The following is a 26,544-nucleotide window of genomic DNA, read 5'->3' as shown; positions in this document are numbered from 1 at the left end:
GTGGATTGAAACAAAGGTTTAACATAGTCTAAGTAATTATTTGATGATAGTAGGCTAGTAATCAATCAATTAATCAATCAATGTGACTTATAAGCATTATAGGGAATGTAAAAGCTTCAAAACAGTATGGACCATGTTGTTAACTTACAGGATGATCTCTTGTTAAAGCACCCTTTCCTTCAGCAAACATTTAACCTATCAATAGCTGACATATGTGAGTTCCTCTGTAGCAGATAACATGTTATTTGGGCTGTCTAGGAGTAAACTGCAGTATTTATCAGTTAAGTGTTTATAGTCAGGTTCTTCAGCAGTTACATTTTTATTACACATACACTACATGACCAAAAGTAGGACACCTGCTCGTCGAACATCTCATTCCAAAATCATGGCCATTAATATGGAGTTGGTCCCCCTCTTGTTGCTATAACAGCCTCCATTCTTCTGGGAAGGCTTTCCACTAGATGATGCAACATTGCTGCGGGGACTTGCTTCCATTCAGCCACAAGAGCATTAGTGAGGTTGGGCACTGATGTTGGGTGGTTAGGCCTGGCTCGCAGTCGGCATTGCAATTCATCTCAAAGGCGTTCGATTCAGTTAAGCTCAGTCAAGTTCTTCCACACGATCAACAAATTATTTCTGTATGGACCTCGCTTTGTGCACGGGGGCATTGTCATGCTGAAATAGGAAAAAGCCTTCCCTAAACTGTTACCACAAAGTTGGAAGCACAGAATCGTTGATAATGTCATTGTATGCTGTAGAGTTAAGATTTCCCTTCACTGGAACTGAGGGACCGTGCTTTGTGTTAGCCCAAACCATGAAAAACAGCCCCAGACTATTATTCCAACTCCACCAAACTGTACAGTTGCCACTAAGCATTCTGGCAGGTAGCGTTCTCCTGGCAACCCAGAGAATGCATTTCCACTGCTCCAGAGTCCAATGGCGGCGAGCTTTACACCACTCTAGCCGACGCTTGGCATTGTGCATGGTGATCTTAGGCTTGTGTGCGGCTGCTCGGCCATGGGAACAGTTATTGTGCTGATGTTGCTTCCAGAGGCAGTTTGGAACTCAGTAGTGAGTGTTGCAACCGAGGACAGACTATTTTTACACGCTACGTGCTTCAGCACTCTGCAATCCTGTTCTGTGAGTTTGTGTGGCCTACCACTTCGCTGCAGAGCCGTTGTTGCTTCTAGACGTTTCAATTTCACAATAACAGCACTTGCAGTTGACCGGGGCAGCTCTAGCATGGCAGAAATTTTACCAACTGACTTGGAAAGTTGGCATCCTATAATGGTGCCACGTTGAAAGTCACTGAGCTCTTCAGTAAGGCCATTCTATTGCCAATGTTTGTCTATGGAGATTGCATGACTGTGTGTTCAATTTTATACACCTGTCAGCAACGGGTGTGACTGAAATAGCCGAATCCACTCATTTGAAGGGGTGTTCACATACTTTTGTATGTATAGTGTAAATCTTAGCTTCATGAAATGTGTACGTGTGGAGAAATCTTCACTTTTGCAAAACCTGTTTTTCATATAGTATGTTTCTATACAGATTTAGTATGAATGTTGTGTAAAATGTATGTAAAATAAGTCAATTGAGACTATCCAATTCAATAATTTTATTGCTCTTGGATCAGCAATACATTTGAAAGAATTGTTGAGTAACCAGCCTGACAGGATGAAAGAATCAGGAATTATCTTGTACAAAGCAAGGTAGTCTAATCTAAAGAATCTAATGTGCATTGCAAAATATTTGCTCTTTAAAATAGGATACAAATGTCCAAAACAAACCATATTAATACCAATTAACAGGATATATACTGTATTTTATTAAAAAGAAAGTATTTCCAAGATCATTTTTACTAGGCTGCACACCAGGTGCTAGAAAAAGTTCAATGTAAAAATGTTGATACTTTATGTTGAAAGAAATAGCCAAGAGAAAATAATGACTGTGTTCAAAATCTACAATACTCTCTCCATGGACTTAAACTAATTGATAAAAATACATTTAACCAATTAAAGTACATTACCCTAAATATATTAGTCAAATATTTCTGAGACCCATTGAACACATCAACATTATATTTTAGAGATCAAGTAAACATGAGTAATCTGAGTCAATTCCATGTGAAATCTAGAGCTAATGTCTTCAATGATCAATCTTGAATGACCAATGAGGTAGGCTGTGCCATTTCTAAGCATAACATTCCGTGTTTCCATCTGTCATTCTACTCCTCTTTCTCTCTGACCCTCAGTACTTTCCTAACCATCTTCTTCCACTCTCACACACCATAAATATATATACCATTTCTACCATTTATTCCCTTCGTATCAACTGCACTTGTCCTTTTGTCCTTCAATCTCAGACTTTTCCCAATTCCAACTTTTTGCCCTCATAGGTTGCCTTACCATCGACTGCTTGTGGTTCCGTCTGTTTTCTGTGGCATACATGATGGTGGTGGGAATGCTCTCTTTCAAAGAGAGCTCCTGGAAATAGCTTTTCTATGTTGTTGTTTGGGTGACTTTGGGGAATTGTCCTGTGGAGGCCAGTGTGGCTTAGTCAGCTTTATGTCCTCCTCTACTTTAAAGGCTTTCTGTGGGGAGTGGGCTTGTGGAGGCCACACAACAGATATCTTATTACAATTTAGTTTGTTCTCGTCAATTGATTTCATAAATTCTTTTTCAAGGGTGTCCTTTTCTGTTGTGCCTATGCTGCTCCTTGAATACCTCCAATCAAGTTGCTCTGATGAGGTGATGAGTCTGCCACTTTCATTGACATTCTTTTCATTGTGAAGTGTCTGACCAAATCGATTATCGTAGTTCCCTTTGGACTTGAAAAGTTGTTTGTAGTGTGGTAAACAGTACAGATGTCCGTGGAGAGAGACATAGTTGCCAAGGCTGGAGGAGACAGAACTAATTATTTTTCAAAACAGTGAAGTGTGAAGAAGGACTACGATTAATTCCAAGATTCCACAAACATGTCAAACTTTTTACTGCTTAATTTGCAAACATAACACAATAGAATTGGTGTCTTATGTGCAGCAACAAACTGTTGGGACCACAACCATTCAAGCACTGCTTACCAGTTCACAGCAAAAATCCACTCACAGTACTTTGAATTCCACTTGGTTTGGTTGATATGTACTTTACCTTAATTTATTTCTGCAGTGCTCGCAGCAGAAACAAGATTTATGGAATTTTTTTCTGTCCGCTATTAGAGCCTCCATCGGATAGACCCTCCTCCGACATACAGTGCAAAGCTCCGACTTGGGTACTCGAGTCTGCCAGAGAAAAGTGAACACCATTATAGCCTTTTTTATCACAACATACAATGACTCAGTTATTAAGAAATGTTATCAAGGCGTAATTACATGACCATGCGTAGTATAGTAAATCATCAAACAGGCACAATCACACTATAGGCACAATCAAAAAAACATGATTTACTGATATACACTATTGATGCAATCTTGTACTTTGTGTTGGTTTTGAAGGTCAACAATGAGAACGGTTGTATTTAAATAGGATCATTACAATATATTGTATGTGTGAGATTCTATTCCGGCATGTCATCATAACATGCTTAGGTCTTGTTCTTTTGCCATGTTTTATTCATTGACGCATTTGTTCTTTTTTCATTCGCAATAATCTCTCTCCATGTTGAAGCAGGCACATGTAAATATGTTAGGTCTCATTGAATATCAGAGGGGGCATTTTTACATGCCATTATTAACAGTTAGTTTAAGTTCTGTCATGCAGGCAGCACAACTCTTTACCAGTAACAACAGTCTTCATTTGATGTGACACAACATGTGATGTTCTCTCCTCCGAGACACTGTAGCCGAGACTCTTGAAAACACTCTCACTCTCCGTCCATGTTTTGTGGAAATTCCTCAGCATCTCTTCAGTGGAAGCCTCATCAGGTGTTTCAGACGGCGTCACCTGAGAAACTTTTTTTTTTACCACGTCAGCATATGAGAAGGGGGGACGGTGGGTTGTTACGCTCTTTGAGTGCTGGGAAACAGTTGTGCTGCTCAGTGATCCAATAGTCTTGTTGCCTAATTCACCTAAGTTCAGGAAATGCTCTGTGACTAACTTGGTTTCAGAGTCTGTTGGGTCTGCTGACATTTGTTGCACTTCTATCTGGGAAGGCAGGGGCGAAATCTGCCCGGAGCCCCTCTGTGTCTCCTGGGTGTTCTCCTGCTTTGAACTGGCTGTTGTGTTTTCACTCAGGTTTGACTCCAGCTCATCTGGTTGATTTTTCTTGTCTTTGAAAGATGGACTTTGCTCACTCATTTCAAAAACATTTTTAATAGCCTTGATGTCAAAAGTAAGCATTTCCTCCTCTTGAGTTTCTGTATTTTCTATGTCAGACTTTGTGTATTCCGTCTCACTCCCACGTCTTTCTCTCATTGTGATAGGCTTTCTGACATAAACTTTCTCTTCTGGTGTTTCAAATTTGTTGACTAATCCAGACAAGTCCACCTTTGGAAGGTTCTGCTTCTCATTCTCTTGGTTTTCTGGTTCGAGCTCCTCCATATCTGGGCCCAAGCGCTCGGGGATGTCAATGGGATCCTTTCGCACATAAGTTTTATTTACTTTAGCTTTATGAGTCTCTTCAAAAAACTCTCTCTTGTCTCTCACTGATGTCACTGCTGATGAGTCTGATAATTCAGAAGTTTCCATAGCCTCTATGGCAACGGACTCCCACCGGTCATCCCACATAAATCCCACTTCTTCAGAGATTTTCTCTGTGATTTGCTCAGTTGTGTTTTGTACGTCTTCCTTCCTCTCTTGGTTCTCTCTTTCAGGATCCATAATGGCTGTACCTAAGTGCACTAGGATATCCATAAGGTCTTTTCGTACATAGGTCTTACTTATTTCAGCTTTTTGTGCCTCTTCAAAAAACTCTCTCTTGTCTCTCACTGATGTAGTCGCTATTGATGACTCTGAAGCTTCCATCAATTCTTTATCGGTTGACTCTGTAGATCCCACTACTTCAGTGCTGTTCTCTGTGATCTTCTCAGATGTGCTTTGTGTTTCATCCTTACTGTCTTGGTTTGTTGTTTTGGGCTCCTCCATGTCTGGGCCCAAGCGCTCGGGTATGTCAATGGGATCCTTTCGCACATAAGTCTTATTTACTTTAGCTTTATGAGTCTCTTCAAAAAACTCTCTCTTGTCTCTTACTGATGTCACTGCTGATGAGTCTGACAATTCAGAAGTTTCCATAGCCTCTATGGCAGCTGACTCCCACTGGTCATCCCACATAAATCCCACTTCTTCAGAGATTTTCTCTGGGATTTTCTCAGTTGTGTTTTGTACATCTTCCTTCCTCTCTTGGTTTTCTGTTTCAGGCTCCATAATGGCTGGACCTAAGTGCTCTAGGACATCAATAGGGTCTTTTCGTACATAGGTCTTATTTGTTTCAGCTTTTTGTGCCTCTTCAAAAAACTCTCTCTTGTCTCTCACGGATGTAGTCACTATTGACGACTCTGACATTTTTGAAGCTTCCATCAATTCTTTATCGGTTGACTCTGTAGATCCCACTACTTCAGTGCTGTTCTCTGTGATTTTCTCATATGTGCTTTGTGTTTCATCCTTACTGTCTTGGTTTGTTGTTTTGGGCTCCTCCATGTCTGGGCCCAAGCGCTCGGGTATGTCAATGGGATCCTTTCGCACATAAGTCTTATTTTCTGCAGCTTTTTGTGCTTCTTCAAAAAAATCCCTCTTGTCTCTCACTGATGTAGTCACCATTGATGAGTCTGAGATTTCTGAAGCGTCCATGTCTTCTTTATCCATTTGAGGGAATGACTTTCCACCTGTGACCTCCACAGCAGCCTTTTGAGCCTCTTCATATAATTCTTTTTTGTGTTTTTTGGCAGTGACAATTGTCTTGGCTAACATTTCAGAAGTTTCCTCAGTTTGTTCCTCAATTTTGATCTGCCGATAGAATGATGCGGGGGATTCCACAATGTCAGATTTATTTTCTGTGACTTGCATAGGAAGAGGAACTGGAGGTGGCATCACTCCACAAGAAAGCTGGGCTGTAGTATCTTTTATCCACGCCAAGTTCTCTGCTCTAGGAAAGGTGGGAGAGGGTGTAGCCCTATTGATGTGTGATGTAGGAGGTTCAAATTTGCGAGGGGGAGGCGTTGGGGGAGTGGCTGGTCTGAGCGTTGTGATAGGTGATGGGGTTATTCTCCGAGGTGAGTCCGTTCTCTGGGTAGATTCAATGGTAATAAAGGTGGGTGAGGGTGAGCGCATCCGTAGTAAGGGTGAGGGTGCGCTACGATCAATATATTTTACACTCAACTCTTGCTTTTTGCTTTCATGTGATGTCTTTTTACTTTCCACAACTTTCTTTTGACTTTCAACTTTCGAAGAGCCAACACTTATCTTACGTATTTTTTGAGTTGCACCACCAACAATGATCTTTTCAGAAGTAGGTTTACTCTTATGCTTTTCCAGAGTAGTGTGGGTTCCCTCTAAACACATCAGCTTTGCTTTTGCTAGTTTTTTCACATTTGAAACAATTTCTGTAAGCTTTTGTATATTATGTTCAACTGCAGTTCCCTCCAAATAAATTGTTTCCTCAGGACCAATGAGCCACTCTGGAATAGTATTGAGCAATGTCTTCACAGATTTAGAATCCATTTGTCCTGTAGCTCCCTCTAACTCTGTTATATGTGAGATTAACTTCTGGACATGTTCTCGTCTTTGAGAATCCTCAGTGCTCCCTGTTGAGGGCTTCGCAGGTTCCTTTTGTGCTGACTGGCTTGTCATTTTCCCACTTTCCACTTTCACTGGAACATTTCTGTATTCCTCCGTTGGTTTCTCTTGAATCTGCTGGTTTGCGGTCACCTCTTTCTTCTTTTGCGATGCCTTGACTTGTTTTTCGACTTTCACTGTTCCTTGTTCCTGGATACTTTGATGAACTTTGCTTTCAACTTTGCTTTCAGTGATAATCACTTCCTTATGTACCTGAATGTGCTCCTCTTGATGGGCGTTGTGCGTCTGCACTACAGTGATCTCCTGACTTTGAGTGGAACTTTCAGAAACAGATTTAGTTGATTCTGCAGAGGCAGCCACATCTTTGGCTTTTGACCTCTTCTTCTTCTTCTTCTTCTTTCTTGCGGGAGTTGGAGTTGCTGGTTGGTTGTCATTAACAGCAAGAGCTTTCTGAATGTCCTCCTTGACCTTGACTTTGTCCTCAGTCTCATGATGCGTTTGCTCACTAGAAACCTTTACCTTAGTGACAACCTTCACTTCCACCTTTACATCCTTCACCTGTGAAATTATTTCCTTCTTAGTTTCATCTGGCTGTTTCATGTCTTTTACTTCTACTTGCTTTTCTTTCCCTTTGGCCTTCTTTTTGACTATTTTGACAGTAGTTTCTGAGGTTACCTTTTCTACTTTAATTGACTGACTAGGAACCTTCTCAGGTGCTTGTGATACATAGTTATCATATTTATTTTTGTCTTCCAAGGGTGATTTGGCTGCTTTGACAATTGTTTCTTGGGTTACCTTTTCTGTTTTGGTAGGCTGGTCAGAAACCTTTTCGGGTCCTTGGGATGCAGAATTATCCTTCTTCTTCTTCTTGTCCTCAGATTTATGGGAATCTTTAGTTTTTAGATTTCTGACATCTTTCATGGCATCTGTTTTTGTATCTTCAACCTTTTTAGTATCACTGGTCGAGATCTGGACTTGAGAGTTGTTTTTGAGATTTTTGACATCTTTCCTGACATCTTTATTCATATTTTCAACCTTTTTATCGTCACTTGTCGAGATCTGGACTTGAGAGTTGGTTTTGAGGTTTTTGACATCTTTCCTGACATCTTTATTCACATTTTCAACCTTTTTATCGTCACTGGTCGAGATCTGGAGTTGAGAGTTGGTTTTGAGGTTTTTGACATCTTCCCTGACATCTTTTTTCACATTTTCAACCTTTTTATCGTCACTGGTCGAGATCTGGACTTGAGAGTTGGTTTTGAGGTTTTTGACATCTTTCCTGACATCTTTTTTCACATTTTCAACCTTTTTATCGTCACTGGTCGAAATCTGGACTTGAGAGTTGGTTTTGAGGTTTTTGACATCTTTCCTGACATCTTTATTCACATTTTCAACCTTTTTATCGTCACTGTTCGAAATCTGGACTTGAGAGTTGGTTTTGAGGTTTTTGACATCTTTCCTGACATCTTTATTCACATTTTCAACCTTTTTATCGTCACTGGTCGAGATCTGGACTTGAGAGTTGGTTTTGAGGTTTTTGACATCTTTCCTGACATCTTTATTCACATTTTCAACCTTTTTATCGTCACTGGTCGAGATCTGGACTTGAGAGTTGGTTTTGAGGTTTTTGACATCTTTCCTGACATCTTTATTCACTTTTTCAACCTTTTTATCGTCACTGGTCGAGATCTGGACTTGAGAGTTGGTTTTGAGGTTTTTGACATCTTTCCTGACATCTTTTTTCATATTTTCAACCTTTTTAGCATCACTGGTCGAGATCTGGACTTGAGAGCTACTTACAGCAAAGTGTGAATGCTCTGTGTATGCTGACGATACCTGTTGTTTAGCTGCAGTAACTGTCTGTTGCTTTGTGGAGGAAATAGATGTCTGGTGCTGAATGGAGGAGACTTTGGATGTTTCATTAGAGACAATATGATGTATATTTGCATAAGTAACAGCAGATTCAGGGAGATTTTGCCCATTCCCAGCAGAGATCAAATTCGTGCTTGAAGGAGTATCTGAGATTTGGGCGTGCTTGGAAAAATCAGATGACAGTGTGTCTGACTTGACATTGGTCACAGTCTTTTCAGCATTCTCTTGAGTGAAACCAAACATCATGCTCTTGTTTGATTGCTCCATTCTGGTCTCCTCAGAGGAGAGCATTTCAAGGGCAGCAGTTACTGGCTCATGCATGAAAATGGGACTCAGTGTAGCAGGCGATGTACTATCATCTTTCTGTTTTCTGTACTTTTCCTCTGCCTTTATTAATGGAGTTTTGAATTGAGTGGATTTCAGGAAGGGAGGGGGAGAGGGTGGATGTGTAAATCTTATAGGGGCAACATAAACTTTCTTTAATTGTCGTGGTGATTCTGGTGGTTTTGGGATTTCTGACGAAACTGTTTTTGATGAAAATGATGTTGATTCAATTTGAGTTTTGCTGATTTCCATCACAGATTTGTTGGCTATGGTTGTATGTTTCTCTGAGGTTGCCTGTTGAATTTTCTGAATCTGACCGGTTGGCTCATGTTTTGACACTTGGTGCAATGCAGGACCTTTCACCTTTTTGACAGTAACTTTTGTGGCTTTAGCTAATGATTGATGAGGTGTCTGGGATGACATAGAGTCCAGTTCATACTGCGAGGGTGGGGGTGGAAGGAAATCCTGTGGTGGTGGGGGAGGAAAATGATCAGTCTCAACAGGTGGTGGGGGAGGAGGAGTTGGGGGAGGAGGAAGGTCCAAGTCCAGCCTATTGATAGAGGAGGCTGGGGTTAGGGATGATTGATCATCACATGGAGGTGGGGGAGGGAGAGAAAGTTCAGACTCAGACAATGTCCGTGTTGGGGTAAGAACATTTGTTTTCACTTTGGTTTTATCTAGTCTGATCAAACCCTTTCTACTTGAATTGAGGTTACAGAACTTAGTCTCCAATGTTTTAATACCATGGTTTTGAGTGATGGTTGTGTGTTGTATTACTTCCGTTGATTGTTGAGTAGTCTGTGATTCAGATGTATTGATTGTGGTTTGAGTTGAGAGGGATTGATTCTCTGAGCTCTCCGTTTTGACTGAATTAGCCGTCTTTATTTTTCGTAAGTTTCTTTGTGCTTCAATGCTTTGAGACCTATTTTTAAGTGTCTCACTCTCAGTTTTGTTTACAACAGAACATTCAGGGCTACCTTGCTGTGAACGTAATAGAGGGCTTCCTTGCTGTGAGCACAATGGAGAGCTCACAGGAACTTTGACCCTTCTAGCTCCCACTCTGATTTTAGGAGCTGCACGCTGAGCTGATTCCAGCAAGGATTTGATTGTGCCTTTAACATCACCCTTTATCACCTCCTCTTTCTCTGGTTGAGTTTGTTCCTCCCTTGCCTCCTGCACCTCATGTGTCTCGTAGAGTGACTTAATGGACATTTTCACATCACCCTCGAAGCTGGGTCTCCGTGTCAATCTTGGAGAAGCTGGTGGTTCCAATAAGAGCTCAATAGTGCCTCTCACATTTCCCTGAACATCCATTTCCTGTTGGCATGTCCTCCTGTCATTAGAAGCCTCTTGTAAACATTGCTTGGCTGTATGAATGTTACCCTTTACAATCTCTTCCTTCTCGATCGCCCTGACTGTTTGCTTTGCCTGCTCCAGGGATTTTAAGGTACCTTTGATGTCTCCAGGTATTAAATCTTCGATGACAACTTCAACTTTAGAGGTTGCAGATTTCTCTAGGGACCTCAATGCACCTTTGATGTTGCCGCGGACAATCTCTGGCTTTTCCACCTCCTTGGGCCGTCTTTGAGCCAACTCAAGGTGCCTTCGGGCTTTGTGTATGTTACCTCTTACCACCTCCTCTTTCTCTACAACCACTGTCTGATTTACAAACTGAGACAGCGAGTTCATAGCGGCTTTCAAATCACCCCTCACAATTTCCTCTTTCTGTAGGCCATCCAGTGAGAGTGTGGGTTCAGTCATGAAAACCTTGACTGAGTTGTGAACATCTCCGCGCACTATGTCCTCTTCATATACTGTACGTTCAATTTGTGCTCGATTACTGTCAAGAATGAGTTTTGTCCCCTTTATATCTCCTCTAATAATCTCCTCTTTCTCTACCCTTTCAGGTGGAGTCTCATCTGGCTCTACCTGGAGTTGTTTGAGATAGTCAAGCGCCCCAGATTCAATGCATGTGGAGTAAAAGTTCACGTTTCCCTTTTCGTTCTCATCCACCTTTATCCTTATCTGCTCTTGGTTTTCTGGGTTGGATAGTCTTTGGAGTGCATTTCTTATATTGCCTTTGATTATATCCTCTTTTTCAACACTGATGTCTTCTTCTTTATTTAGAAGAGAATATATAGTCATTCGCACATCTCCCTTCTCATCCTCTTGAAGGAGTATACCACGTTTAGCAGATCCTCCCTCCTTGAGAAGATTGTTTACAGCTTCCTGGATGTCACCTCTTAATATTTCCTCCTTTTCCACACTGATGCCCCTCTCTTGGTTGAACAGTTGATGCACTGTTGTACTGATATTACCCTTCTCCTCTGACTCTACCACTACTCCCCTCTCAATTCTTTCCCGACGGTTCAAAAGATTCATCATAATGTTGCTCAGATCCCCGCTGATGATTTCCTCTCTTTGGATCTCTGGAGAATCCTTATTCATTAGCTGGTATTTTGCCATTCTAACGTCCCCAATTTCATCTGCTTCAATGAGTACTCCTTTTGAATTAACCATTTTCTGGCTATAAAGTTCTTCAAGGGTTCCTTTGATACTTTTACCCAGGATTTCCGACTTCTCAAAATTGTTCTCATTAAAGTCATGGAACGGAGTTGTTTCAAACAGCCATGTTGTTGTCTTTACATCGGCTTTGGGGATTTCATCTTGAATAACTACTGTATCTTCCTCATCTATCTCCTTTATATGGTCAAGGGGATTCTGTTCAAAGAGCCACACTGATTGTCTAACATCTCCCCTTAACACCTCCTCTTTCATGACTGTTTCTATTAAATTTTCTTCGCTCTGGCTACGTATTTTATCCATTGTTTGAGTTTCGAACATCCATTTTGCTGTCCTGACATCACCTTTCTGGATTTCACTCACATTAACTGTTCGCACAGACTTCTGTGACAGCTCATCAGATTCAAAACGCTGTTTATTCATTCTAACATCTCCTCCTTGAATATCTTCAACAGTTTTAACTGACATTTTTATATCCTCTGTAATCGTATCAAGTGGCTGTGTTTCAAATCTCCACTTGGCTGAAGTAACATCTCCTTTCTGAACATCCTCCTGTGTGACAGATTTGATGATATAGACCTCATCTGTATCCCTGATAGAATCAAGAGGCTTGGTTTCAAACAACCACTGGGACCCGATCACATCACCCTTCAATATCTCCTCGCTTGTGACTGTGGTGACCTCATGATAATGGCCCTCTTTGTCTTGAATGGCATAAAGAGGCTGAGTTTCAAACATCATGGTGTAGTTCCTCACATCCCCTTTCTCTTCCTCCTCACAAGTTATTTTCTGCAACTTTGTAATATCTATTTCTGAGGAAGCCTCCTGGATTTTGTCTAAGGAGTACCTCTCAAAAATAAAACGACCTTTGTCCACATTACCTCCTTGTACATCAGTCACAGTGCGGGTGTACAGAGTCTCTTCTTGGATATCACGTATGGAATCTATGGACTGGTTCTCAAAGAGCCATTTGCAGTTCACCACATTTCCTTTCTGGATGTTCTCTGATTGTGTAGTTTTGAGCCTTTGCATGAACTCCTCAGATGTTGAGGTCATGATATCAGAGGACTGATTCTCAAAGATATACTTCATTCTATTGACATCTCCTGACTGAATGTCAATCTCTGTAACCCTCTTAAAGCTCTCATCCTCCCCTGTGATGTTCTCAAGATTCTCCGTCTCAAATAAAAAACGAGCCATTCGTACATCTTTGCCCTGGACATCTTCTTGATTCACAGTGCATGTTTGTAGAACAGTTTCTGTTTCATCTCGAATAGTGTCAAGTGCCTGTGTCTCAAACAACCATGTGCATATTTTTACATCTCCTTTGCGTATCTCCTCACTCTCATTTTCACTCTTCAACTCCTCCTTCTCATATGGGACATTCATTAGTTTAGTCTCGAATAACCACTTACCGGTTTTAACGTCACCTTTTACTATCTCAACACTTTCCTTAGTTGTACTTTCCTCATCTTCAATATTGCTGAAGTATTTAATTGCATCAAGAGGCTGTGTTTCAAACAGCCACTTGGCAGTTTTAACATCACCAGACTCAACTTCTTCTTTGGATATTCCCTTAATAACTTCATAATTAGTGATACTTTCATCAAACTGGTCAATGGGGCATGTTTCAAACATCCATTTGCAGCTTGTTACGTCTCCCTTGACAACCTCTTCCCGATGCACTGTTTTCACCTCATGGTAATGGCCAGAGCTGTCTTGCATGGCGTACATTGGTGTAGACTCAAACAGATGTTTGTTAGATCTCACAGAGCCACATGTTACACCCTCCACGAGTATCTTTTGAGATTCATCCCATCTGGTTAAGTCTGTGGTTTCAAATATTTGCTTGTAGTTTGAGACATCCACTTTATCGATTTCCTCCAGGTTAATGGTTCGAATAACTTCCTTCTTTTCCTCTTGAATGTGCTCCAGGGGTTGACTTTCGAAAACCCATTTCTGGTGTCTCACATCCCCCTTCTCTTCATCAAGTCTCACCATTTTTTGTAGTTTCCCAACCTCAGCCAGGTCTTTTAAATTGTCAGCTGGAGTGGTTTCAAAGTAATGTCTTGCTGATCTGACATTACCTCTGACAATTTCCGCCTTGGACAAGGCTCTAGCATTTGAATCGTCTTTCAAAGTATCCATTGGCTGAGTCTCAAATACCATGCAATTCTTACGGACATCTGCGTTGTAGCTTGTACCTTGATCTTCAGTGAGATTGTCGAAGTTCACAGTACGAATAATCTCCTTCTTCTCGTCTCTTATGTTCTCTAGTCGTTCATTCTCAAACATCCATTTTTGGTGTCTTATATCACCCTTCTGTTCTTCAGCTGCCACTAACTTTCTGAGGCTCCCTACCTCATTGAGGTCCTTCAAAGCTGCCTCGGGACTAGTTTCAAAGAAGTGTCTCGCAGATCTAACATTACCACCGATAGTCGGGGGTCTAGCATTTGCGTCATCTTTCAGAGAATTCATTGGCTGAGTTTCAAACGCTAAGCAATGCTTTCGAACATCGGCTCCAATTATCTCTTCCTTTTGCAGGGTTGAGCTCTCCCATTCATCTTCATTAACGGAGTCTAAGGTCTTTGTCTCAAACAACCATCTACTCCGGTGAACATCTCCTTTATAGTTGTCTTCCATGGACAGGCTACACACAAGTTTCACTGGGGCAGCGGGTTTATTAGTCATGTCCAGGGCTTGGGTATCAAAAAGCCAGGTCGATGTTTTAGTGTCCACCTTCTCAGTCTCCACTTTGCGTATAGATGTTATCTCCAACATCTGGCCTGACTGTCCCATGAGGACGCACATAAACCGAGTCTCAAATGTGCTTGTGATTGTCTTCACTTCTCCCTTTATTTCCTCAAGCACTGATCTCAGACTCAGGAGGTGACTGTCATCAATGGTCTCAGTATGGCCTAAAGTTTCCATGTACTGAGATTCAAGCATGTGTATGGTAGAGCTGCCATCTTCCTGGGTAAACACTATCTCTTTGGTTAGCTCTTCATCGCCATGCAGTTTGTTCAGGGTCTCCATGGGTTGGTTTTCAAACAACCAGGCTGCAGCACGGACATCTCCTTTGTCCAACGTATTGAACTTGTGTCTATATTTAGTTGAAGCTATGTTGTCTGATCCCAATGCATCCATGGGCTTGGTCTCAAACATCCATGCTTTGCTTCTTACATCACTCCCAACAATCATCTCCTGTTCCATGTTTTGGGCGTCACCCTCATTTGAGGCGTCGTCTTTGATGGCATCCAGAGGTTTGTTCTCAAACATCCAGCGCATTGATTGGACCTCCCCTCTGAGGATCTCGTCCCATTCCAGGTATTCTTCTTCTGGGCTAATGCAGTCGTTGGGGCTGCTACCGTTATCCTCGTATATATACCTGGTCTCCCCTGTGAACTCCTCCTGACTCTCTTGTTGGGTGTTTTCATACTCAGCCACATCACTATACATCTCTAGGTTTTTACGCACCTCAGGATGGATATGCTTGTAAAGGCGCTTTAACTCATACTGGTTTCTCTGCCTGAAGTATTCTTGTCTACTGAGTGGACGTTTAGAAGGGTAAGCTGATTCCGGGGGCTCAGGTGATAAGTAGCACTCTACTGGCATATCTGGACTTTCTGATGGGACCAGCAGTAAGTCTGGGGGTGGAGGTGGGAAGTACTCTAAATCTTCTGGAGGTGGTGGAGGGAAATATTCGGTGTCCTCGTAGTCAACTGCAATAGCAGATGTGTCCTCTATCACTTCAGTAGCAGCATTTTTCCATATATCACTTGATGAGACATTATGTATCTCACTTGATGAGAAATTCTGTATCGCACTTGATACATTTTGTATCTCACTTGTTGAGACTTGTTTTTCGGATATATTTGAAGCCCAATGAGACCTATTGATGTCAGCTCGGCCAATCTTTTTGGGAAGAAAATAATTATTGGGGTCATTAGAGGTCCCCGACATGTTTTAAGAAACAACATTTAAATGCAAACATGACATGTATAGCTTGTTTAAGCATGCCGACTCTTTGTTTATCACGAATTGTCAATATTCAATCTCATCGTTATTAACTGAGGGATTGGTGCCCGAACATGGTTTGATAAAATCATTTTTAGAATTTTGAAAACAAGGGAAAACTTCTGTGTTATTTAATTAACAAGCTGTAATTACACATTAGCTACACTGCTACTAATTACCATTCAAATAAAGTTAATAACTTTTTCAGCAATGGGGATTACAAAGCAGCAGGGTTTGTGTACAGTAACCTAACCCAAAATTATACCGTTTTTGTCCGTTGAAATAAAATGTGTTTAAGACCAAGCATGTTAAATAACCTTGTCCAATTACCTTAATTGGCTTGCTTGGGGCAGCTTCTTCAATGGTTCTCTCAAAGTGATCTCTTAATTCCTTGGTTGTAAATCTAGGACCTTCCTCCTCTAAAGATTCAAAAACGTCAGAACAACATCATCCTAAAGATTCGTCCATCTACTTCACATGATTGAATTTAGAATCACTTGAACAGTGCTATTGATCATAATGATGGTGTAGAGTGTAAAATATAATGAGCACATAGTGAAGTAACATCCTACCTCTTTCATCATTATGCTTGTTGTCATAAACGGAGGTAAAGTTGTTTTCTTCATGTGTGACCTGAATCAGAAAGGCACGTCTATTAGAAAAAAACTCACCTATTCTGAAACGTATGCGGACATGTAAAGTGAATCTGTGTTATGTAATGGCAATTAACTAAAGAACGAATCAAGCTGTTTAGAGTTAATCCACTCTCTACTAGGTCTTTCAGTGTACTGACTGTGGTCTGTAGAGTTTTTGTCTACTGAACAACTGATTTAAAACACTGATTTACAATTGTTAACACATATAGCTAAGACAAACGTATCTGGGTAGTCAGCACAGCTTCACTGTCATGTGATGAAACAGAGAAATCCAGAAGGTCAAAATGTACCTGTTCATCCTGGTGGAAAATAGCCTGCTGAGAGGCTGGGATGACTTCTCTGGAACTGCTCCTCATTGTCACCTCAGAGTTCAATTGCACTTCCTGAGAGATGGAAGACATTGAGTGTCACATACAGGTACACTCTCTCACACACACACACACACACACACACACACACACACGCACGCACGCACGCACGCACGCACGCACGCAAAAACACAGACAGACCAGACAGACAGACACACAGCAGGGAATGGCTCCCACTTTTTGACAGCCCAGCACTAAAAGGGGCTGAGTTTAATGAATGCTCAAACAGCAGCAGATAGACTGTGCATCACTGAAAACAATATGGGATAGAAGCTGATAATTAGATGGCCTACTGCAGTCAAATTATACTAATCACAGACAAAGGAAGGATGACAGGAGAGGAGGACGATTCCATGGATGTTTCACCTTAAATCACACACAGCAGCTGTCACCATGCATAAAGGGACAAAAAAATACTTCATTTGTTTTATGCCCCTTTGTGCCACTTCAGTTTAGGATTCCCAGCTATAGAAACAGTCCCATTCAAAGCAGCAGCAATTAGAGTGGGAAATCCAAGGGTTTTGACAGACAGTCTACAGGGATCTGTATGAAATCTAACATCTGTAACTTGAGCCTTTGGAGCACGACTAGGCGAAAGATAATATAGTAGAGGGCATCTTCCCAGCCTCTTCAATCATTCAATATTCACCAAGATGTGTGCTTGCTCACTGAGTGAGTGACTTCCACTCAGCAGGGGAAGTTACGAGGGCAGGAACACAGTGGTGTGGATGGATGGATGGAAAGCTGAATGGTAGGCTGGAATTAGACCAGCGTAGGTCATACTAAATCTGCACGTTCCCCCATGCATCGCATGTCTGACATTAGCCTGCCTGCATTAATTACAGTACCTGCACAGCTCTGCGGTGGAAGTGGAACTGGGAGACATTGTGCGATGGTGCAGTTTCCTGGTTCTCGAATTGTGCCCTGACGCTGGCGAGCCCCCCAGGCACAGAGCAGACCTCAGACTCCTCCATGACCTAATGAAGCAGTGGAACATCATTAGCTGCCTGCACTCCTACATGGCCTGGGATCAGACAGATGCCTAATAGGCTATTGAGCTTGGGTTTCATTACAGACTTCTGCAAGTTAATAGAAAATACTGGAGCAGCCATTACTTAGATTGCAGTGTGTTTACACACACACACACACACACACACACACACACACACACACACACACACACACACACACACACACACACACACACACACACACACACACACACACACACACACACACACACACACACACACACACACACATTTCAATGTAGGCCTCCTGACAGCATGTGGCATTTTGTTTACACAATGGCAGAGCAATCTCTCTAGTTGGTTGCTTTTTGGGTGGTGCAACACAGCATGTTGTCCAGGCAGATAGTTGTTTTGCCCACCCTGCAGAGTCCAGTTGACAGCTTTGAGGTCTAGAATATGACTAATGGGATCCTGCAGGGGGCACAGATACCCCATTGTGTTGCCTGTCTGCTCCCATTTCCACTCTGAGCCCCATGAGAGGAGTCGTGCTTCCCTGGGCCTGCAGGGCCACTGAACTCTCCTACTAGTCAGCTGTCATCACTTTCCACTAATATGGCACCACAAAGCCATCAGTGGCTATCACAACAATCAGGCCACTCTGACTTTTTGCATGACAGCGACTACTGTAAAACATGGTCATAATTATCTACTGTAAATATCCCGTATTATGCAACCTCATTAAAAATGGAATGGTCGTACAGTCACACATGACATGGCATGGTTAACAGGCATGATGAAACACACACACACAAAATTAATTAAAAAAAATATGCATTTAGCTCATTAGAATGGACACAAAGATTTCAAACACTTGGACAATCATCGAAAATAAATGATACTTTTAAAAATCTTATCACCTACATTGTTAGAAGCTTCTAAGTTTAGAATGTTTGTCAGTAAGTCTATGAGCTAAAACTGGTAATTGAAGAATAGATTGATAAATGTATGACCATATCCATAGTGTATTGTGTGTGTCTGCCTACCACGCTGGAGAAGGTGTTGTCCTGCTGCTTGGAGACAGCTGCCTGCTGGTACATGGCCATGGGTACGATCAGTGGGATCTGGTGTCAGTGGCTCCTGGTGTCAGTGGATTCCCGGCGCCAGTGGGTCTTGTCAGTAGGTCCTGTCAATTGGATCTGAGTCTTCAGAGTGAATCCTGTTCCTCTGGGTTCACAGCTTCCTCAAGAAGTCCTACCCTGGTAGTTACACCTGCGCTGCCAGCAGCTAAGGGAACAGCAGTCATTAATTATAACATTTACCCCACAGCCTATGTTGTACACCAGGGGTTCCCAAATGTTTTTGGGCCTGCAACTTAATTTTGATCCCCAAAAAACAATTGCATCCCACCATGTAAAAAATAATAATTAAATTGGTACTATGACAGTCGGTTACAAATCAGTCTGACAGTACTTTTGTCAGTATTTCAATCTGAAGGAAGTATGGTTTGAAGTGACTGTAATGCATCAGAAAGGTATTGGGAAGTTCAGAAGATCATCAGGCAATAATTTTGTATGATATTCTGTGTAGAAAATTAACCTCATCATTGATAATGTTATTTTTCCCCCAGTCCGATTTAGAGCCTGGTCTTGTCCACTCTCTTCTAATGTGTCCTGCGTGGCTTGTGGGCATTGTAGAGGGAAACAGAAAACCCATACTTTTTACTGAGAATCTTATCTTTCATTTATCTTTATTTTGTATCTTAAACCATTTAGAAGACAGAGCCACTGTAGGCAGGAAACAGAAACCGTTCTGTTTATTACAACCACATCAGCTTATATTGGAGGTTACTGACATAAACCGGTTCTTTGAACCAAGCGCAATATTTTTGGGCGGAGATCTCTCTTGATCCCATTATTTTTTTTAAATCAGGTGACCCCACATGGGGTTGCTACCCCTAGTTTGTGAAACACTGCTATACACAATATTATGGTTTGACTAGCCTATATCACCAGTAGATCATTTACTATACACAGCTAGTGTTCTCTTTGACCAGCATTGAGTTTCCATGGGTGCAATTATAAACATGCTTATAAAAAGAGGTGCATTACATTGAGCTACTCTATGTTAATAGTCTCGCAAGCCGCTGCACAGAGCCAACATTCATGTAAGCTTGCGAGGTCAGGCGGCTTGCGAGGCTACAATATCAAGACCTCCCTCACCATTTTAAATAGGGGACACAGATTTAAGAGACGCAGATCTATTTTGCAGCTACAGAGTGCATTTATGACTGGAACAGTGCAATCACATGGCATGCTTTTGACTGTAATCTAGAGGCAAAAGAAACGCACACCTATTTAGGCGAGGTGCTGGCTAGCAGAGTGTAACACTTAAAAAAATAAAGGAGAGCCGCACAGTCTAGGAGCTCAGATGCCCCAAAATGTTTGGAAGAAGCATTGCATTCTAACTACCCGCTATTCAAAGTGCTCTGAACAAATTAAGGGAATCGTTCACAAACATTGGCACATTCTAAGATCCGACGATAGTATCGTGGTCGTATTCTCGCAGGGCAGAAACCTCAGAGATCAATTGGTAAACTCTGATTTACCACCCCAAGATATCCCTGCACAATGTGTATTTGCTCCCCTATTGGATGGAAACTACAAGTGTAATGGCTGTGCTCAATGCAATGGCAATTGTAAATGTAAATCCTGCAAACTGTCACGCCCTGACCATAGTTTGCTTTGTATGTTTCTATGTTTTGTTTGGTCAGGGTGTGATCTGAGTGGGCATTCTATGTTGTATGTCTAGTTTGTCTATTTCTATGTTTTTGGCCTGATATGGTTCTCAATCAGAGGCTGGTGTTTGTCGTTGTCTCTGATTGGGAGCCATATTTAGGTAGCCTGTTTTGTCATTGTGGGTTGTGGGTGATTGTCTATGTGTAGTGTTTTGTGTCAGCACTATTATTCGATAGCTTCACGTTCGTTGTTTGTTATTTTTGTTTAGTTCGTTCAGTGTTCTCTTTTCTAAATGAATTCAAGATGAATACTTACCATGCTGCATCCTCCGATCCTTCCAACTACTCCTCGTCAGAAGAGGAGGAAGTCGAACGTGACAGAATCACCCACCACCAAAGGACCAAGCAGCGTGGTAACGGGCAGCAGCAGAAATCGCAGGACTCCTGGACATGGGAGGAGATTTTAAACGGAGAAGGACCCTGGGCTCAGGTTGGTGAATATCGCCGCCCCAAAGCAGAGCTGGAGGCAGCGAGAGCTGAGAGGCGGTGGTATATGGAGGCAGCACGAAAGCGCGGTTGGAAGCCCGAGAGGCAGCCCCAAAAATGTCTTGGGGGGAGGCACACGGGGAGTGTGGTTAAGTCAGGTAGGAGACCTGAGCCAACTCCCCGTGCCTACCGTGGAGAGAGAGGGACCGGGCAGGCACCGTGTTATGCCGTGAGGCGCACGGTGTCCCCGGTGGGCAGGCATAGCCCGGTGCGGTACATAGCAGCGCCTCGTATCGGCTGGGCTAGAGTGGGCATCGAGCCAGGTGCCATGAAGCCGGCTCAACGCATCTGGTCTCCATTGCGTCTCCTTGGGCCGGGGTACATGGCACCAGCCCTACGCATGGTGTCCCCGGTTCGCCAGCACAGCCCAGTGCGGCCTATTCCACCTCGCCGCACTGGCTTGGCTACGGGGAGCATTCAGCCAGGTAGGGTTGGGCAGGCTCGGTGCTCGAGACCTGTAGTGCGCCTTCACGGTCCGGTCTATCCGGTGCCACCTCCACGCACCAGCTCTCCGGTGGCAGCCCCCCGCACCAGGCTGTCTCTCCGTCTCCGCACTACAGGTGCTCCCGCCTGTTCAGCGCTGCCAGAGTCTTCCTCCTGTCCCTCCGTCTCCGCACTACAGGTGCTCCCGCCTGTTCAGCGCTGCCAGAGTCTTCCTCCTGTCCAGCGCCGCCTGAGTCTCCCTCCTGTCCAGCGCCGCCTGAGTCTCCCTCCTGTCCAGCGCCGCCTGAGTCTCCCCCCTGTCCAGCGCCGCCTGAGTCTCCCCCCTGTCCAGCGCCGCCTGAGTCTCCCCCCTGTCCAGCGCCGCCTGAGTCTCCCCCCTGTCCAGCGCCGCCTGAGTCTCCCCCCTGTCCAGCGCCGCCTGAGTCTCCCCCCTGTCCAGCGCCGCCTGAGTCTCCCCCCTGTCCAGCGCCGCCTGAGTCTCCCCCCTGTCCAGCGCCGCCTGAGTCTCCCCCCTGTCCAGCGCCGCCTGAGTCTCCCCCCTGTCCAGCGCCGCCTGAGTCTCCCCCTGTCCAGCGCCGCCTGAGTCTCCCCCCTGTCCAGCGCCGCCTGAGTCTCCCCCCTGTCCAGCGCCGCCTGAGTCTCCCCCCTGTCCAGCGCCGCCTGAGTCTCCCCCCTGTCCAGCGCCGCCTGAGTCTCCCCCCTGTCCAGCGCCGCCTGAGTCTCCCCCCTGTCCAGCGCCGCCTGAGTCTCCCCCCTGTCCAGCGCCGCCTGAGTCTCCCCCCCTGTCCAGCGCCGCCTGAATCTCCCCCCTGTCCAGCGCCGCCTGAGTCTCCCCCCTGTCCAGCGCCGTCCGTCAGTCAGGAGCCGCCAGAGCCGTCCGTCAGTCAGGAGCCGCCAGAGCCGTCCGTCAGTCAGGAGCCGCCAGAGCCGCCCTTCAGTCAGGAGCCGCCAGAGCCGCCCTTCAGTCCGGAGCTGCCCTTCAGTCCGGAGCTGCCCTTCAGTCCGGAGCTGCCCCTCAGTCCGGAGCTGCCCCTCAGTCCTGAGCTGTGAGCTGCCCCTCAGTCCGGAGCTGCCCCTCAGTCCAGAGGGCCCCTCAGTCCAGAGGCGCTCCTCAGTCCAGTGGGGCCCTTTATTAGGTTTTAGCTATAGGTTTAGGTTTTGCGGCCGGAGTCCGCACCTTGGGGAGGGGGGTACTGTCACGCCCTGACCATAGTTTGCTTTGTATGTTTGTATGTTTTGTTTGGTCAGGGTGTGATCTGAGTGGGCATTCTATGTTGTATGTCTAGTTTGTCTATTTCTATGTGTTTGGCCTGATATGGTTCTCAATCAGAGGCAGGTGTTTGTCGTTGTCTCTGATTGGGAGCCATATTTAGGTAGCCTGTTTTGTCATTGTGGGTTGTGGGTGATTGTCTATGTGTAGTGTTTTGTGTCAGCACTATTATTCGATAGCTTCACGTTCGTTGTTTGTTATTTTTGTTTAGTTCGTTCAGTGTTCTCTTTTCTAAATAAATTCAAGATGAACACTTACCATGCTGCATATTGGTCCTCCGATCCTTCCAACTACTCCTCCTCAGAAGAGGAGGAAGACGAACGTAACACAAACCCCCCCAAACAGGGAAGCAGATCCCAATCAAAGGTGTTATCATGTGCTCCACTAAGGCAGTTATTTATCTTATAACTTGTCCTTGTGGTAAAAATGATGTGGGTAAAACAAAGCATGAATTTAAAATACGTATCTCAGAGCATCGTAGCACCATTAGGTGCAAAAACTCGACTTACCCAGTTGCGGCCCACTTTTTGGAAGAAAACTACTTGATTTCGTCTCTACGTTATATTGGCATCGAACATGTTACCCTCCCTAGGTGAGGGGGTGACCTAGACAATTTATTGTTAAAACGAGAGGCTGCCTGGATCTTTAATTTAAAGACCTTTGCTCCCTTTGGTCTCAACTAGACTTTGAGCTGAAGCTATTCTTGTGATTATTGTGATTTTGCTATTGTAAATGTTTGTAGGCTTATGTAGCCTAATTGTATCTATGATCGTGCGCTATCCATTAATGTTTTTTGTATGCTATTTTAATATATGAGAATTAACCAATGACATCAGGCCACACCCGGCCATGATTACAGACACCTGTGTGTGTCTTTTGACACTATATAAATGAGCCACCCTGCAGTGTTTGTCATTATACCCTGATGAAGACAGCTTGTCTGTCGAAACGTTGGACATAAAATGTATGCTTTTGACTGTAAACATACATAAGAGCAAAAAGGCAACTATGTTTTAAATATAGCTGAAGACCTTACAAGGAGTTTACAGTACAGCCATTATTATAAAATAAGGGTACACAAACATCCATATGAATGACTGTCAAATGAGCTTTTAAATCTGACATTGACAATAGACCAGCGTTTTCCAAACTCGGTCCTTGTGACCCGAAGGGGTTCAAGTTTCGTTTTTTGCCCGAACACTACACAGCTGATTCAAATGATTAAAGCTGGATGATTAGTTGATTATTTGAATCAGCTGTGTAGTGCTAGGGCAAAAACCAAAACGTGCACCCCTTGGGGTTCCGAGGGCCGAGTTTGAGAAACACTGTAGTAGACTATTAATGTGTTCTGTAATCAACATCATGTCATGGATAGTGGGTGAGTCGTTCTGTATTGTAACCGTTTCTTATACAGTGACAGCACACACCCAGTACAAAGGGAATTCACAATGATATTTTCCATGAGAATGCAGGTGCTCTAGTGAATAAGACAGTCCCTCTCCAACACAGGAGAATCATTAAAATCAATTACAGCCATTCCAGTGGATGGTAAATTAAAGACTGGGAGAATACAGATTTATGTTAGTCTGTGTGTAAAACGTGGTTAGGGTAATGACTCTCTGACACCTCAGACTGTTAACACTCCACACATAGCACCTAGGCTAATGTGCACTAAGCCAGCATGGAAACCTCATGATGTGATGGGATGGCTGTACCTCAGCTCTTGTGTTCTGGTTTTAGGGAAGCGTGGACGTACAGTTTCACGTTGCACTACAGAAGCACTAAATATTATTTTGGGTTTGTAGAACATACATTATCAAAGCACCGTTTTGTTTTTTGCCCTTGCACTACACAGCTGATTCAAATTTCAAAGCTTGATGATTAGTTGATTATTTGAATCAGCTGTGTAGTGCTAGGGCAAAAACCCAAACGATCCCCAGGACCGAGTTTAGGAAACCCAGCCGTTAAGCATCGCTTTGGAATCCCACAGGGGGCACTCATTAAGAGTAAAGTCCTCATTTACAATAATTTCAGGTTTTTGAATTGGTATGCGGTGTGAACCCTAATCAGCATTAATCCAATTAAAAACAGATTCAACATGCATTAGACAAAGTAGGGTCTCTGAACAGCCTCAAATGCTACTTTATCAAACTGAATGAAAACTGCAGAACACCGTCAGCAAAAAAGGCAGTCGGGCTGGAGATGATATTTCACTTACGTAATATGATTTATGACAGCAAAGCACATATTGAATCCCTATATCAAATAGCTTTAAATGATGTGAAGTTCTCTGTCAACGGGAACATGTCAAATCAGTTATTTTTTAATCTGCTGCTTTTCAGCCGCAAATAAATAAGTATACTCTTAAATTAACAGTGACTAGTAACCTATTTATGCGCTAACCTTATTTGAGTCTATAAACACTTGACCACTTAAGAGGACAATTAAAACATGCTGATAGGCATAGATAGTCCTGCTGCTGGTTGATGCTGTTGATCAGTACAGCGTCATAGGATTGTGTGGACAAGACTGTCTTAGGGCAAAACAGTCTCTGACCATCTATTTTAGCCTATTTTTAGGCATGATTGGCACGCTAGTATAAACCTATGACCCTGTAAAGAGGGATGGGGGACAAGCACAGATACGTCCCAAAATAAGATAGGTTTCCTACTCTAAAACCATAAATCCTGGCAGCTTCAACATGCTTGACGCCACAAGAAAATTGTTTCTTATACTGTAGGAGAAAGTTCAATGTCTACCATTGCCTTTTGCAACCATAGACCAGCTATAATGTTTATTATGGATGTGTGAAACTTTGAGGCCAAGAAATGTGTCAACAATCTTGGGAGATCTTGTGACATTTTATGTTCAGTTGAGAGCTCACATAACAGGAAAGTGAAGTAATGTAGGCGCCAACTACCTGCAAAAATAAATCAACACTATTTTAAACGTTGCTGGCCTGCAGAGTCGTATTTCTTAGTAAGAGCTGGAGACAAACAGTGAGGACAAGATTTTTAAAGATTGGAAGACCCAGTTCCAGAATCCGGACACTGTCCTGCCTTAGGCTTAATATAACAAATCTTTAGTGCACCGATAGTGGCGTCCGAGGTCATACCATAATGTTCATACATCGATTTCATCAAGTGAGTTGAATTATTTTGGCCATTCAACACTTTCAGTAGTCTATGGCAGCAATTACCTTCTGAGGAACAGTTATCAGACAAACCGGGGCCTCGCTTTTGATATGCAGAGCTCTAAAGCTATATTGAACTAAGCTGTGGTCTATGCCAGAGCTACTGCTATCAGTGATGACAAAACAAGGAATGACTGTCTGTCTCCTTAGTCAATGAGGCTACAGAGGCAAATCCAGTATTTTCCAGGGAAAAATGGAGTTTACATTACTCAAGGTTAGCTTACTGTCTGAATCCAAAATGTAAAATGACAATACTTCTGATTGGCCTATTACTTCCGAGCCAGGACCTCCATAACAATGTCTGCTTTGTGAGGACAATACTAATGCTTTCAGTGGGGCACAAGAACAAAACCTCCCCCCTCAGTTCTCCTTCTAACTACTAATTATTTCCATGCATTAAAAAACACCATCAAATACTGGCACATAATGAACCCATGGGAAAAGAGAACTCAGGTCTGCAAAGCACGTTGTTATTTCTCCATATTGATTGCACTGTTTTACTTCCTGACAGCATATTATTGACTGAAATCAATGAACGCTACATTTATTGAGAGTCAAAACGCCTATGATGTACAAGAGTAGCAAACAGTGGCATTTATGCATGCATCAATGAATCCCTTTTGAATAGCTGATGAACAACAACATTATGTAGGAGGTTAAAGACCACCCAAACAACACAGGCACAGTTGCTCCAAGATGCCACCTACCAGGTCGGTGAAGAATAGAAAAATATAACTCAGACGATAGAATCCCACAGGAAGGCCACTAAAACCCCTGGCCCGTAGGACGTCTTTCCTCACCACAAGTCAAATCCCTTTTGGTGTTGGAGTCCCGCTCCAGCAGTACGTGATCACCTCTGTCCAAGGAGCAGACGGTGACAAGCTGATTTTATTTCAGA

The 26,544-nt window shown here is 43.2% G+C and overlaps 1 protein-coding gene across 1 annotated transcript; it reads right to left on the bottom strand.

Annotated features, from left to right (window-relative positions):
* Positions 1–1,603: 1,603 nt before the first annotated feature.
* xirp2b (xin actin binding repeat containing 2b) lies at positions 1,604–26,514 on the bottom strand. The gene is made up of 9 exons (XM_071340533.1): positions 26,354–26,514; positions 18,503–18,743; positions 17,337–17,465; positions 16,411–16,503; positions 16,037–16,097; positions 15,795–15,883; positions 3,776–15,362; positions 3,150–3,280; positions 1,604–2,897 (listed from the first exon to the last, which is right to left on the bottom strand). Exons 2-8 carry the CDS (start codon positions 18,560–18,562, stop codon positions 3,189–3,191), a joined length of 12,111 nt encoding a protein of 4,036 aa, XP_071196634.1. The 5' UTR covers positions 18,563–18,743; positions 26,354–26,514; the 3' UTR covers positions 1,604–2,897; positions 3,150–3,188.
* Between the last annotated feature and the right edge of the window lie 30 nt (positions 26,515–26,544).

Source organism: Salvelinus alpinus, chromosome 14, assembly GCF_045679555.1.
Source record: "Salvelinus alpinus chromosome 14, SLU_Salpinus.1, whole genome shotgun sequence".
Taxonomy (NCBI): Eukaryota; Metazoa; Chordata; class Actinopteri; order Salmoniformes; family Salmonidae; genus Salvelinus; species Salvelinus alpinus.
Note: the sequence above shows the minus strand (reverse complement) of the source record. Positions and strands in the feature narration are given on the sequence as shown.